The following is a 16,057-nucleotide window of genomic DNA, read 5'->3' on the forward strand; positions in this document are numbered from 1 at the left end:
ATATCTGTAATAGTAATGACTTGGATTAAACATAAAATTAAATCTCTTATGTGATCACACAAACACAAACCCTTCTAAGCTTTATTTATGTCAAACAAATTTGCCCACGTGGAATAATTTTTTTTTTAATTTCAGTTGCAGCTCAGTATTTAATTATAGTTACAGTGTTTACAATTGAAGAACGTGGTGGCATAAAACAAGATAAAATGCAACTAACGACCATGGTGCAAAATGCGAGAAATAAAAGACGCTCGCCTCGCTGGAAAACAGATTAGCCACAACATGAAAACCAAATTTCTTTGGCGTACACGAGCCACATACCTAAAGTTCTTCTCGAAGACGAGTGGTGAATTCGTATATGGAAAATTCTCGTTCGATAATGGTAAGTGTGCCGAGGATGGTCACCGTTCTACTCGAACTCGCGTGCGACTGGAAGCCGAGTGTTTCGAACACAGGGCTCTCTGGCCTTGAGCTGATACGTTACCCAGACGTTTGATGCATGAGATACAGCCTGTTAAATAATGTTGTGGCACGGTTAGCTCAGAGTTGATGTATGTCTATTGCAAACAGTATTTTTTTTAAGTGAAACGTTTTAAGCTAGTAGATAATTATCAGAATCACAGGGTAACGGTAGTGAGTAGGTAGCTAAGTAAACGTGTGTAACGTATGTAACTTATGTAACGAATATTGATTGATAACACAGGGTTTTAAAATCAATTTTAATTGAAACAGCTTTACACCCTGAAATAACAGCGCATGATTTCGTTTAATTCCCGATAATTTTGTAAACGTTTCCATATTTTACACACTTTTACACACTTTTGCATAATTTTGCACACTTTTACAAACTTTGCATACGTTTGCATATGTTGCATACGTTCGCATATATGCACATACTATTGCAGACTTTCACTTATCGTAATTCCCAACTTTAAATTCTCAAATCTAAGGTTAGATCCGATGTTAGAATCTTTATTGTGATCATATATCTATACGTTTCCAACAGGGTTATGAATCATTTTATATATTATACACCCATTGATTCATAATTAGATTGAATTGAAGACATGAACAGACACTTGAAAATAAAAGTCTATTTTCAATGTATGATTACATCTGTTTCAAATAATATAGTTCCTTAAAAATCTTCTACCTTTCTTACCTGTAAAGTTTCACTTGAAACGCGTGTGGCGGGCAAGCAACCATGTTTTTTTCTTATTACAAAGTCAATTTCAAATCTTCTCTATTGAAAGAATTGCAAACATTTAAAAATAAATAAATTTTTATCTCATATGAGAAACAGCCTACTTATAAGACAGCTGATTTTAAAATGTTTTATCTCGTTTAAATAAAAAATAAACACGAGGATGGCGAATTGATAATGTGTTTCACATTCCACAACTTCTGCACGTAGTTTGTGCACATAGGTATTCAGCCACATATCCAGTAACAATCGCAGCGAACTGAGGTATCTCCTGCGCGCCTGAGTCGCCCGTGGCTGAAGGCCAGCTCGAGCGACTGTGCGTAGAGACAGTCCCTCGCCAGCTAGAGTACCGCGTGGGAATCTGACCACAACCAGCGTCGTTTATAAGAAACTCTGCGCAAGACGCGAGACAACTAATGTATCCAATTCAATGCATGACCAATTCACACAACTTATAGTTATTTTATTAGTATATAACGTTTCAATTAATAGTTATTCATTCTTTAAATCTCGTTAGTTGTGTATTCTGTAGAAATAATAAACATTACTTAACAGTCACTTTTTATAAAATAAATAAATATTTTCTTATAGACAAATCCTAAATAAACCAAACGAACGTCCGGGTCCCGAAGACTGAATGAATGCGATTCTCCCTCGGGCGTCAAAATACCCATTCAAAAATATTTCAGATGCAGTAACTTTAAAACAGTTAACACTATCTAACATTTAAGGTAAGAAACTTGAGAAGTTATGTAGTATATTTCTATTATGCAAAAGCTTGGAAATATTTCCTGCAAAGTGACAATGCATGAACAACTTCTCGGTTTAACATTGTACTTCCAAAAGAAAAAACAATTTAGATAGTAAAATTACAATTTTCACGAATTATAGCATACAAAAATATTTGCAAAATTATTGAATGTATAAAGGTTTTTAAAATAGAATTTGATATTTTGTTGTCTTTAATTACAAACACAATAAAGGCAACCTTTACAAGTCAACAATGAATAAAAATTATACTCAGCTAGAAAACTGTCATAAAACAATAACTGTATGAATATTAATCGTTAATAGGACCACTGGAAGAAAATGAAGTAAGTCCAAAACAACAACAAAACTAAGTAAAGAAAAACGTTTTCATGTAGGAAAATACAAGTCGAACGTTAGTTAATGGACATGTGCAAACTTCAGGCCCATCTATAACTTTTGTATACTATGAATAAAATAACATTGAGCACTCTTACAACTAAAACACACATTACATACCTCGCAGAACACTTTTCATAATACCTGAGAGTCTTCTTTCACTTTTAGTTAAACCTTTGACAACTGAGATCGCGCGTACTGTCTTGAAGAATTTCTTGAGTTTCGTCGTTGAAACTGCTACAGGTGAATCCCAGGGTCAGCTGGTGCCTAGTTCTCTGGGAGCTTGCGGAAAATAACGCAGTTTTCTCACAACGAAAAGATTATCTCTAGTTTTAAGAAATCACCATAGAGCCTATTTAATAGCTTAGCGCTATCCAAATAACCTTAGTCCAGGTTTAGTTCACTAACGACACTATTTATTGTTGTTACGATGCAAGACCGGGTAAAATTTATAAAGATTTTTCAATTTCTCGTAGGTGACGGTGATATCACTGGGTGTCTCAAACTATATGCACTCGAAAACCAAATTCTTCTTTACTTCTGATTACTACTCGGTCGGGTAAGTATACAGACTTAACATTACATGTCTGTTCTAACATCGACGATCCCGACGATAATTAAAAAAAATACTTCACTTAGCAGTACTATATAAAGTTTATCAGTTAATTTCACTGACATAGGATTACTAAATACTGCCAGTCCAAGTATTTTTTGAACTGATGCGACAAATCAATCAGTTATACAGAATCACGATCATACATTCACGACCAGCTAGTTCTATTCATTAAAAATTCTAAAGAAAAAAATACGAAGGCACAAACTTTTCTAGTGTTCATATGGCAGTTAATTAAAAATTGATTTTTGGCCAAAAAGAAAAAATATTCCAAATCAGTTTAGCTATGATCGACATCAGTCTGAAATTAATAATAAACATTTACAAGTCCTTAGTAATTGTGTATTGGATACAAAGATAAACATTAATTAATTTGTAATGATTTATATATATCCATGAAATATCCTAATAATTCTTATAATTAACTCTTGTATACTTGTTCGCTTTACAGTCTATATTGCATTGTTCTATGGAGTGGAGAAGAGGAAAATTCAAGGATCTCGCGTCCAAAAGTGGCTGCGTCTAGAGAACCACTCGGCGGGCGTGGCTGCGACATTGGCCAGAGCTTCACGGGGAGAAAGGCCTCGATCACCGGATAATTATCTTTGACTCCACAGCAACCACGAACGAAAACTATTACGAAAATGTTTACGAAAACGCAATTTTTTTTGGCAAAGTATGCGTTTTACGCACTTTTAACGTAAATGTATTTTGGCATTAGATTCCTTTGCTCTTTCGGAAAATAGTCAAAATTGACCATTTTTAGGATAAAAACATAAATGCCACTCGGCGAAACTATGCATCCTATCGAGTTTCCACCAAGGCAGGACTTGTGTTTAGAACGCCCGCTACACCCTCCGAGAATAAAAACGTCAAAATTTACAAGTTAAACATTTACTAAAAACTCAATTTCTGGCCAGACTGTGCGTTTTAATCAAGACAGAAACCTCGTGGGATTTTTTCGACTTGTAAGAATTGACGTTTTTACTACCGGGTGGTGAAGCGGACGTTCTTAACACACATCCTACTCTGGATTCGACGCATATTCTGGCAGGAAATTTAGTTTTATGGGAATTTTTTAAGTAGCGCAAATGTAGGTTTTTACTGCTGGTGGGTGGTGTGGGCTTTCTAAACCCGTCCTGCTCTGGTCGAATTTCACTATAACACAAATTTTGGCCGCAAATCGCGTGTTATTAATTGTTTCGGAACCAAACGTTGCTAAGTTTCAACGTTTGCCAATGTAGTGGACGATTCTAAATCCCAAAAATCCACATGAGTAGTAAGTGCGTAAACCGCATATGTAGTTTGGCCGGAAATATTGTTTTTGCAAAACATTTTTCGGAACCGAAAAATTTACTTTTTTGAAGTTTACGGATGAAGCGAAGGATTCTAAGATAAAACTTGATCTTGATGAAAAGTGCCTGTAATACTTAGTTTAGCACAGGCAATTGCGTTTTGCGGGAAATGTCGAAGTTGTAAGAATTGACGTGTTTACTTCTAGAGGGTTTAGTGGACGGTCTAAACACAAGTCCTGCCCTGGTATAAATTCGATACAACGTACAGTAAACGGGTCTTCTTTGTCAAAACATTTATTGCTTAGTATAAATCGATTAGACTTTGAATAACTCGAGTGTACTTAGACTCATTCTAATGGATTTATAGAATAAAAGCAAAAGAACGAATCAGTTAATATTAATTTGTGGGCGCCAACAACTTCTAAGAAGTTGTAATTATAAGTAAACAATAAAAGTGTGTTAATACGTAGACTTGAATATGAATGACATAATATTCGTATCGTTATCGAAAAATAACAGTTATCAATTTTCAGTGACATTCAATTACTACCAACTGATATTCATAATTTGTTTCATATCAGTAAAATAGCATCAACCTCATTGAACCTGTTTTATTGCAAGTCTCCAATCATTGAATGTTTACTATACAAAATGAATTAATTTTTTTTATTATCCTGACTATTCGGTAGGTAGCGCTGGGTATGTCGTGGTAAAATTCGCTAGTTCGTTAGATTAGATGACATACAACATTTAAACATTAACTCAAGTTGTCATCGACTTAAGCATTCTGGTATTGGCGAAAGGGGTATTTAATGATTTTACGTGATTTTAACTATTACGTTGTGTTAGTTTTGCAAAACTAGTCAGTTTTACTAGATTCCTTTATAAATATATGACCGACCTGTAGGAATAGTTCATTGTACTAGAACTATGCATTACGGTTTCTGTCTTCTTTATACGGGAACTCAGCAACGAATATTCCACATCTTCATCCTTGAAACTCCTCTCCGCTGTTCCGTGTCTTCGTCCTGGAAACGCCTCTCCGACTTTCTACGACTTCGTCCAGGGAACACCTCTTAGCAATTCCTCGTCTTCGTCCAGGGAATGCCTCTTAGCAATTCCTCGTCTTCGTCCTGGGAATGCCTCTTAGCAATTCCTCGTCTTCGTCCTGGGAACGCCTCTCGTTGTTCGTCTTCGTCCTGGGAACGCCTCAATATTTCTTCCAATCTCCGTAGCTGTGATTCATATTCTTCATCCTGGGAACGCCTCAATGTTTCTTATAATCTTCATATAAATCGTAATTCTTCTTCAGGTCAATAAATATTTACAAATTATCAATATTATCAATTTCTTCTATTATTTCATGCTATTCTTCAAAGTATTCAAAATGTCTTAATTTCCAATTTCTTCAGTAATGTAATTTCACGTCTTTCTTATACGAATGTTCCTATATCAATTACCATTTTCGTTTTCTCGCTTAAAAATTCCAAACAAACTTTTATTTTACAGCAATAGTTTTTGTTCTACCTTCTTCGACCAATACCAGATTGTTTTACAAACTTTTAGTCATATAATATTAATCATGAAACTTGAAAATACCCTCCCTAATGGTTAAACAAAATAGCTCATTCCTTGAGCAAAGAAGTTTTACATTAAAAAGATATACCTACAAAATTATTGACTTATGGTTTATAGAGAAATAAGGACATGTACACTAAAGTGAAATTATAAAACATGACACATTAATTTTGTTCCTCCATCTTGTTATATAAAGTTTCTAAGTCCAACCTTTATAACAGTTTGGACAAAAATCGCGTTGCTTACAGTAATGTTCACTTGCGTCTTCTCAGTAACCCCACATCTAATTGATGCAAATTATGTTACTGTGACAATTATTGGCTCGAAAAAGAATAAATAAATAACATTTCATCTTGACTCAAGTATATGCATACGTATACAGGAAACAAACCCTAATTAAGTCTTACAAAGTGTTAATTAATATTTACAAAAAAATAAAACTAAAATTATAAGAAGAACATATATTTTTGACACTGTGATGAACTAAACTTCTTGGATTTGGCATGCATTAGTATAATTAAGTCCTTTAAATATAATGCAGATATTACGATGTTCTAATTTCAAACCATTAGGTACCTTCTTTTTGTTACGCTCTAACAAATATATGTAAGTATCTGTTATCTGTTTTACAAATATTACAAGTAATTAAATTGTTAAAACATTATTTTAACTAATATTTGTACTTAAATCTTAAAACTTTGAATTTTTAAAATTTTATTTTATGTTCATTATTGACTAGTTATAGTTGAGAAACTATGCGCAGGTTTAATCTTAGATGTTTTATAATGAACATATATAATAAGTTACATATTCTTTATATTTGACCCTGAAAGCTGTGATGGTCGATCAGTGTCACCACCGCTGACGAGGAGAGACATGCTCGGAGAACTTTGAGCAGCCAGTGAAGTGGTACGACCTGTAGATTGGGATGCCTGAATTTGATTCCTAAAAAAAAAAAAAAAGGAGAAGGGGCACAAAACAAAACAAAAAATGATGTATCTAAAAAAAAACTACAAATTAATATAAAATTAGTTGATTTTAGACGAACATTTCCATTTACCACTGTGGTAGAAGTACTTTAAAAATTGGAGGCGAAGTTTGAAAGTAGGAATAGTTGTGACGTGATTAATTCCAATGATGTCCAGCAAAGTTCGTAGGGTGGATAGAGACTTAGCTGGCTACACTCGGGGAACATAAAAGTAGGAAGAAAACTGGTAATATTCTAAAGCTGTGATAACTATGCCTTGTCGGCTTGCCAGTGTCGACAGGGCGTACAGGAGCTCTGTGCAGCAGACACTGGAACATGCTTGCAGCAGCATGCAACTGAGCTGCGTGATGTGTCCAGCTAGAGATAACAGGTGTCCACCTTTTTAATTGTCCTCCCTGTGTCTTGAGAATGTGTTGGGAATGTCTAACAGATAAAGAAGTTTTCCACATCACCTTATATGTGGAAAATACATGGTGAGTTACCCCTTGATGCCCATCCAGATATTTTTAAATTTAAAAGGCATTGCTGAAAATTCGTTGCCTCAACTAGTCTTAAGGTACCTCATCAATATATTCTTATAGAAGGTTTATGTACAACAATTGCATTTCCCCCAACAGCCAGACTGCTTGTAGTTGTTCAGCTCGCCTGTTGTGGAGAGGGGCCTATCTCCAGCCTCTGCTGACCTCGCTGTCTCACTGCAGCCTCTGGTGCAGGGACTGTAGTCGGTGCAGTGACCGGCTCGTACAGCTGGTACAGCAGACTCCAGATGCCCTTCTTGTATCATCCTCGTTGGGAATACGCATTTAATATATACTAAAATAAAATAAGATTATTTTATCTTAAAGTTTAAAATTAAAAAATTGCTTGAGTATCAAATATAAAAATATATTGTCACGAATTAATCAAATTATAAAAAAAAATTAAAATACTGAATGCAAGGAAAGATCAAAATAATATTATTGTTTCAAATGTATACATTATCAGAGAAAAGTTATTCAAAATATGAACTTAAACTTATACACTTACATACTGTGTGATGCTGGAATTGAGATCTGCAACAGTGTGGTTGGCGCTTCTTTAGTTGATGAGACGGCTCTTATAAGCTTATGTGCTGCTGGCCGAAGTCAGCGATGGAGGTGGCGAGACTCCACTATCAAAAGAGCCATATTATCTACTCTGGTTTGCTTTTGTGTACGAGGTTAGCAGAAAATATTGTGAAACTGCTTAAGTAGTTGAGACTTCTCTTCTTAACTCAGACGCTGCAGAGGCTGAAGTCATATATAGAGTTGGTGAGTCGGCACTAGTAGTTGAGCTGGATGGTTTATCCTGCGTGATGCTGGGGTCGAGGTCTGCAAAAGAGTTGAAGCACTTTAGTAGATGAGACGACTCATTTAACCTTAATTGTTGCAGGGGTAGAATTCACCGAGGTGGCTGGAAATTTTCACTATTGAAATATTTAAAAGAATGTGATGATTTTTGTCCTTGAACTTTTTACATCATAAAATTAAACGAGTGCCCAAAAACCCCGAAGCTTCAGGCTACAATTACCAACATGGAGATAAAATATTACTTATTAAAGATCAAAATGTTGTTTTATAAATAGTTCATTTTTAACTTCCTTTCTTGGTTATTTTGAAAACAGATTTTTTTTTTTAATTTTAGAAATAAGTTTCCTTCTGATTATTGTATTCATTTAGAATTCAGTTAAATTTTTATTTAGCACAAAAATTTATTATTAAAATAACTACAATTTAATTTTTGTAATAGTTTACTTACTCTCTAGATATCGTCCAAAATTATAATATTGTACTGAAGACTCTTAATATTTTTAATATTTTAAATCAATGTTTTAAGTTTTAATTTTTGATGTTTTTGAAAATGACTACAGAAACTATAATTTAGCCTTTTTTTCTAGTTTGGATTCATTTTGGACGCATAATGCAGCTTACTTATTGTAACATTAGGCCGATATCAATATCATTTTTTTGGGTTGGACGACGAATTATTGTTTCAACACTTAGCATTAGTTCATTTTCTCAGTATCGTTCAAGGCGTGTTCAGAGAATTAAATTCTAGGAGTGAAATGAAAGCAAATAATTTCATATACAGTAAGATTTATAATTTTAAGTCACCTCTGGCTTATTTAATAACAATACAAGTCAACATGTCACAAGTATATTCTCGTGTAACTAAAGAAAAAAAAAATATAAGCAGATGTTTCATAACAAACTACAATCAAGCATTTTAAATTAGAGCTTTGGTTTACATGACTCAAGGTGTTTCAAAAAGAAATTTTTCTCTCGTGTTTCATACAGTTTCTGTGAACCTACATGGCATCGTATTATATCTACTACTCTTAATATGAAAGTAAGGTATTTTACTAATATAATTTGTAAAGCTTAATGTAGGAGCAAAATAGATCAAATATTAACTGACATTGACGAAGATGATTTTGACAATATTGATGTTAGAGGAGTATGCTATTTAATTCACAGGGAACATATAAAACTTTGAATAATATTTTAATATAACGGCAGGTTTTGAATAATAGCTTTCTTAATGTAATGATATAAAATGAAACATCTAACACAAAGTAATAAATCTCTGTCCAGAAACACTTGTGATGTCATCCTATCTATATGATTTATGTTTATGTTTTTTTGAGTTATAAAAATGTCAATTTTTAATTACATTTATATATATGTAGAAATTCGTAATAATGTTTCTTAAATTAATAAATAATGATTTTCGCGTAACCACCACGCATGCTAGAAGTGATACTTCATTTTTAAAAATTCATCTTCAACAATAAAACAAAATATTTCAAACTTCACCCAAATTATAAAAATAAACAATTCAGTACTGTTACGAGCGCAGACAGGACCGCGACGCGCGCCAAATTTGGAGCTGCTGGCGGCCCCGCACGGCCACTGACGTCACGCGCCGCCCATAGACGTAAAGCATGCCACGACTGTCTGGCCGAAATGCAAGGGTCCTCGCTACCCTCTCTAACCCTTCTACACCTCTTACACCATCACGCCTCAGGCCATCGTCAATGATAATTTTAGCGGCCTGGGAATTATGCGTGTTTCCCGAGGCTTCCGCATGGAGTGGCGCAAATAAACACCGTCTTTCTGAACTTTTCGTGCGTCGGGTCGGCCCAAGGTGACGCGACACTTCCAACGCACCCCCCTCCCCCTAAACAAGTTGGTTACATAATTCTGCCAAGAGTATAAAAGCAGCGGCGTCAGCCTCCACGAGATCTACGAGAGTTTGGAGAGTTCCGCGAGTGAAGGGAAGTGCGACATCGGCGAAGAGGGTGAGAGTGGTGCTACGAGGAGCGACGGGACCGTGAGAGTGCTACAGAGTGGAGCGAGACTGTGTGCGAGGACCGGCGCGAGGTAATGGGCGAACCTTTTTCAAGCCAGCGAGGAGTGTGAACTGTGGAAATTGACATTGTGTGACTTGCGAATAAACATTTTTAGGTGCAAATGAATGGTGATGTGACATATTTAAGTACAATTATTTATTAGTAATGTAAATATTAGTAATTAATAAAACTATAATAAAACTTAATTTGGCTGTATCTTACGAACACAGTTCCCCCACATTATACTTCGTAACAGTATCTATCCTATAAAGGTACACAGGGGAAGCTTACAATTGTAACAAATATGACAAAGAAAAACCTGCAAATAAATTTTACAAATGCCCGACTTTCCCTTGCCCACTCCTCCATCGAGTGCCCTACTCCTATGCATTGCACTTATCGCTAATCGTTCATGAGTCATCGCCTGACTCAAGCTACCAGCTGTAAAGCTGTTTAACCTCAATAATACAAATATTTAAGTTAATATCTATAACTTCATGAGCATTACATTCAAAACAATTATCTACACAACAGGCCTCAGATAAAATATACATATCCCTGAATCAGTTATATAGTTTACTATGCATTTATTTTTCAATGTTTCTGTACATCTCTAATAAACGTGTAGTTCTTACTTTGCGGGTCGTGTCCTCAAGATACTGACTTTAAGACTTGAAAGAGCTATAATTTACTAGAAAATTTTAACATTGTAAAAATTAGCTTTTCTCACTAAGGAAACTGTTTGACTCAGAAGTAAAACTAAACAACAATTCTAAAAGTTAATGAGTATCGTTAGGATATGACCCAGAAAATAAAAACTGTACATTAAATATAGCAGTTTTTTTGCAAAATTAAATTCAAGTCAAAAAATTTACTTTAAGAAACAGTGAAATTACACATTCTCAAAAAAAAATACTGAAAGTTATAAATTGTAGCTTAAAGACTTAGTCTTATAAATTGTGAGCTTGAAGGCATTAATTGCTAATGAACACTCACCTAGGAAGAAACATATTTACGGATAAGCATATAGAATTTTACATTTGCAATATTAATGACTTTGATTATTTTAACAATACAGAAATTTTTACTTATGTGGCGATTGAAGCAAATGATACAAACTGCAGTAAGCGACAACACATGGATTACATTTTTTTACGATTATGTAAATAAACACCACCATTACGAATATTTTAAAATGTAAGTAAATTTAAGAACTCAAAATGTATTACACTATCATTAAATTGTTGCGGTCAGTTTTCCGCCCGCCACTAAAATCTTGATTGTAACTATGTTTTGAAAGTTAGCCCCTGAACGTGACACTACCAGCAGAACATCGAGGCATACCTGGTGACCTACCACCTCAGGCATGCTTCGACACCAGCTACTTAAAGGCTCGTCCAAGCCATGCGAGTGGAGGGGGAACCACGTGATTCATTACCTGACCTCAACACCCCTCTTTCCTGCTCTGGAGGTGGAGAAGTAACTCAATGCTTCTGGATAGTTCAACAACGATGTCGATACCAACCCAACCGCTATATATAGCCCTCGGTTGGCCTGCAGTCTGCGGAGAGCCAGAGTGATTACATGACTCTGCCGTCACCACGCCACGAAGAAACGGCAATCTGTCCGACACCACACAGAGCTGCGAGTTGGACTTGGCCTCAGAAGTGAGTCAGCTGGACTTTAACTTTTTTCGCAAGTGAGTTCGGGCTTAGTCTGTTCAGCGCCGAACTGTCAACAAGAGACAACCGTAGAAGAGGTAACTAGTCGCTCGTTCAGAGACTCGTCGGCGTGACTCGTGGAGCGGGTTGCTACTGCTGAGCGACAAATTTCTGAAAAACCACTCAGTTGAAATACGTCCCTTGTGTAAGGGAAGGTTCCTGCCCAACCCCCCCCCCCCCCCCCAAAGGTACGAAAATACTCAACGGCAACTTTGTTTTTTTTTTCCACTCGTCGAGCGAGTGCGAGTGGGCGAATGGATTATTAGTGTATATAAACTAGAAGGTCACGTGTCGTCGAAGGCTATAAAGAGGACTGGAGCAGCGGCTGACATATGAGCGCGGTGCTATAGCAACCAGACTTTGACTTACAAACACTACTGTGGTCTTGAGTCTTCGACGAAGAGGAAACTGCTGAAGTGTGACGAGTTTATGTCACTGTCAGAACTTCGGAACTTAAACAATGTGGAGATGTTTGCATAATTGTAATTCTCCATCACGAGTGTGACATAGGTCACGAGTGTCGTCGAGTCGGAAGAGCGAGGTGTGGCTGCTCTGTCGCCCAGCTGTTGAAGTTGTCTTTGGAACCTGGTGTTCTGCACCCGGTCCGTGCTGAGCGTCGCTAGGGAGGAGGGCGCTACAGGCAGGCACCACGACTACAAGACGACTCGCTGCGGTGGAGCCAGGAGTGGACCCCCACTCTCAACGACCTCTAAGGCGAGTGTCACGAGTCATCACCCGAATAACCCAGGGGCTTGACTTCAGTGTCAATACCGTGTACACTTCGGAGACCTAATACGAACTAGTTTGGTGTAATGAACTTGCAGAATTTGAACGTTTACAACTAACAACTATTAATTTAAGAGTTAAATTAACTATTATTTTCTTGTAAATAACCTTGTAGTCAATTTTTTTAAATCTCAGAACCGTATTTAGTAAGTTGCGTTAAGGCTCTAATTAGACCATTTGAGGTGACATATAATTTTTTATTACTATAGTATTTTAAATTTCTTTCACTTTAGTATTAGAATAATAATTTAGTATTGAATTAATAATTGTTTCACTTTCATTATGATTGGTTCAATAATTTGTTTGTTTTAATTATTAGAATAACTTTCTGTTAACTTTAACATTTCTTTGTATATAGTTTGTTTTGGTGGAGTGCTCCCAGTAATCGCGCGTTGCTTACTTGTCTTGAAGAATTACACGAGTGCTCGTTTATTTGACATTGTAAAAAAATTCAATAAACTTTTCTGGTTCACACAACACTGTGTCAGTGTTTCGCTCTTATCAACCCTTCCTCTTATTATCCCATTTGCAAGGGGGGGGGGGGGTTAACAAAATATAATTTACACCATTATATCTTTCGAAATTTGAATATGGAAGATTATATTTATATATATAATAATAATAATTATATTATGAATTAATTCCGGAAAAACTTTCAAATTTAAATCAGAAAGGTAATGAAATGACTAATTGTTACACGTCATTTGAGATGCTACAGCATTATTTTCGAGCACATATTCTGTGATTCTGTGGTGGAGCGCTAAGACGTCACGTCGCCTCTCGTGTTGACATAAAGTGTTAGTTCTACACCTTCCTCGCCCCTACAGAAACATATATAAGGCTAACGAGGGTATGTTAGAAATAAAGGATTTGAATCCACGACTTTAATGTTTGGTCACGAAGCCGGACACTTTTACTAGTCGCGTTCGTGGCCCGAGGAGGGAAGAAAGATGATGGCTAAAACTAGCCTGGCGAAATCACACTAGGTTCTCGGGTGCGGCGCTGGGAAAGCGCTAATATGGGCTAATACATTTATGTTAGCTAGTTTGGGTGAAAAATAAATTTGTTCCAAAAATTTCAATTTTGCAGCACAAGTTGACAGTACAAGCACTTGTTCATGTCTGTTTATTCCTCCGAACTTAACGTTACGAGTTCTCACGGAGTATGTTAACTGAAGAATAAATAAATAAATAAAAATATTTTACATTGGTACCTAATTTAAAGTTCTATATTTTCTGTTTTTTACTTGTTCTTACATACAGCTACCATTATGTGTTATCTTCGCTACCAGGCATGTGTTACACGCCTATTTTCTTTAATAATATAAAACAATATGTCACTCGATAGTACAAATTATAGTATATTGTGAAGTAATATAGTTCATTTACGCCTCTCTCTAAATAATTTAATCAAGTTTTCATTATCTTCCGCCATGGTGATTATCCGCGTTCGACAACAGAATAGAACTTTGACCGTCAGTTCACTGTGAGTAATGTTCCAAGACATCCCATTGTTAAAATAAAAGTAAACGGAGAACAGGCTATTTGATATTGAGGCCTTACACTTGAAATAATGTACTTAACCAAGTAATAATACCTGTATTTTCTTCCCTGATTAGTAAACTCAACCGAACTCGTAAATACACTTCAATAATGGGAAATATAAACTCCAATTCGCAAACACGCGCGAGTAAAACGTACAGAAGGTCAAGGACGCAGGCGCGTTAGTCAAGGGTAGGACAGGCGCATCAGGGCGACTAGTAGTAAGGCCAGGCCTGAGGATGACGAGGGCTAGGGCGAGGGAGTTTCGTACGTCCCCCCACAAAACTCCCGTCATCTTAATCACCTTCGTCTCCACCACCTTGGACTCCGCCATCTTCGCCTCCACCACCTTCGCCTCCACCGTAATCGCCTCCATCACCTTCGTCTCCACCATCTTCGCCACCACCACCTTCAACTCCACCACCTTCGCCTTTACCACCTTCGTCTCCGCCATCTTCGCCTTCACCACCTTCGCCTCCGCCGTATTCGCCTACACCACCTTCGCCTCCGCCATTTTCGCCTCCACCACCTTCGCCTCCATCACCTTCGCCTCCAACACCTTCGCCTCCACCGTATTCGCCTCCACCACCTTCGCCTCCACCACCTTCGTCTCTGCCATCTTCGCCTCCACCACCTTCGTCTCCGCCATCTTCTTCTCCACCACCTTCGCCTCCACCACCTTCGCCTCCGCCGTATTCGCCTACACCACCTTCGCCTCCACCACCTTCGTCTGTGCCATCTTCGCCTCCACCACCTTCGTCTCCGCCATCTTCTTCTCCACCACCTTCGCCTTCACCACCTTCGCCTCCGCCGTATTCGCCTACACCACCTTCGCCTCCGCCATTTTCGCCTCCACCACCTTCGCCTCCATCACCTTCGCCTCCAACACCTTCGCCTCCACCGTATTCGCCTCCACCACCTTCGCCTCCACCACCTTCGTCTCCGCCATCTTCTTTTCCACCATCTTCGACTCCACCACCTTCGCCTCCGCCATTTTCGCCTCCACCACCTTCATCTCCGCCATCTTCGCCTCCGCCACCTTCGCCTCCACCACCTTTGTCTCCGCCATCTTCACCTCCACCAACGTCGCCTCCCCCACCTTCGTCTCCACCATCTTCTCCTCCACCACCTACATCTCCACCACCTACGTCTCCGCCATCTTTGACTCCACCACCTTTGTCTCAGCCATCTTCGCCTCCACCACGTTTGTCTCCGCCATCTTCGCCTCCACCACCTTCGCCTACGCCATCTTCGCCTCCACCACCTTCGCCTCTTCCGTATTCGACTCCACCACCTTCGTCACCGCCATATTCGCCTCCACCACCTTCGCCTTCACCACCTTTGTCTCTGCCATCTTCGCCTCCACCACCTTCGCCTACACCACCTACACCTCCGTCCTTGACATGGTAACCCTTGACATCGTAACCTTTGACCGCGTCTTCGAAGCATTGATCGACTCGAAATGAATATGCGACCATTTTACGATTCGCACATCGGGAAAAAAAATCGTTATGTTTTTATTTCAAAACAAGTCAGTAGAGACCAATATTTTATGCATTGATAAAAAAAAATAATGGACAGCAACGAATATTTTGATATAGCTACTAGCTAAAGCCGTCATGCATTGCTGTTCCTCTTTAGATTTTTTTGTAATTTGTTTGAAGTAGATACACATACACAAGGCATATCTCTATCTATCTCTCTATGTATACCTCTACTTCTCTCTCAATATATACATCTATATATACTTCTATATCTCTTAATCTCTCTCCATATACCAATATCAAAAGAGCTCTTTATATATCTATGTATCTC

At 37.6% G+C, this 16,057-nt stretch overlaps 1 protein-coding gene across 1 annotated transcript; it reads left to right on the forward strand.

Annotated features, from left to right (window-relative positions):
• Positions 1-14,481: 14,481 nt before the first annotated feature.
• On the forward strand, positions 14,482-15,708 carry LOC134541554 (uncharacterized). Its single transcript, XM_063385067.1, has one exon. It carries the CDS (start codon positions 14,482-14,484, stop codon positions 15,706-15,708), a length of 1,227 nt encoding a protein of 408 aa, XP_063241137.1.
• The last annotated feature ends 349 nt before the right edge of the window (positions 15,709-16,057 follow it).

Source organism: Bacillus rossius, assembly GCF_032445375.1.
Source record: "Bacillus rossius redtenbacheri isolate Brsri chromosome 4 unlocalized genomic scaffold, Brsri_v3 Brsri_v3_scf4_1, whole genome shotgun sequence".
Lineage (NCBI taxonomy): Eukaryota > Metazoa > Arthropoda > Insecta > Phasmatodea > Bacillidae > Bacillus > Bacillus rossius.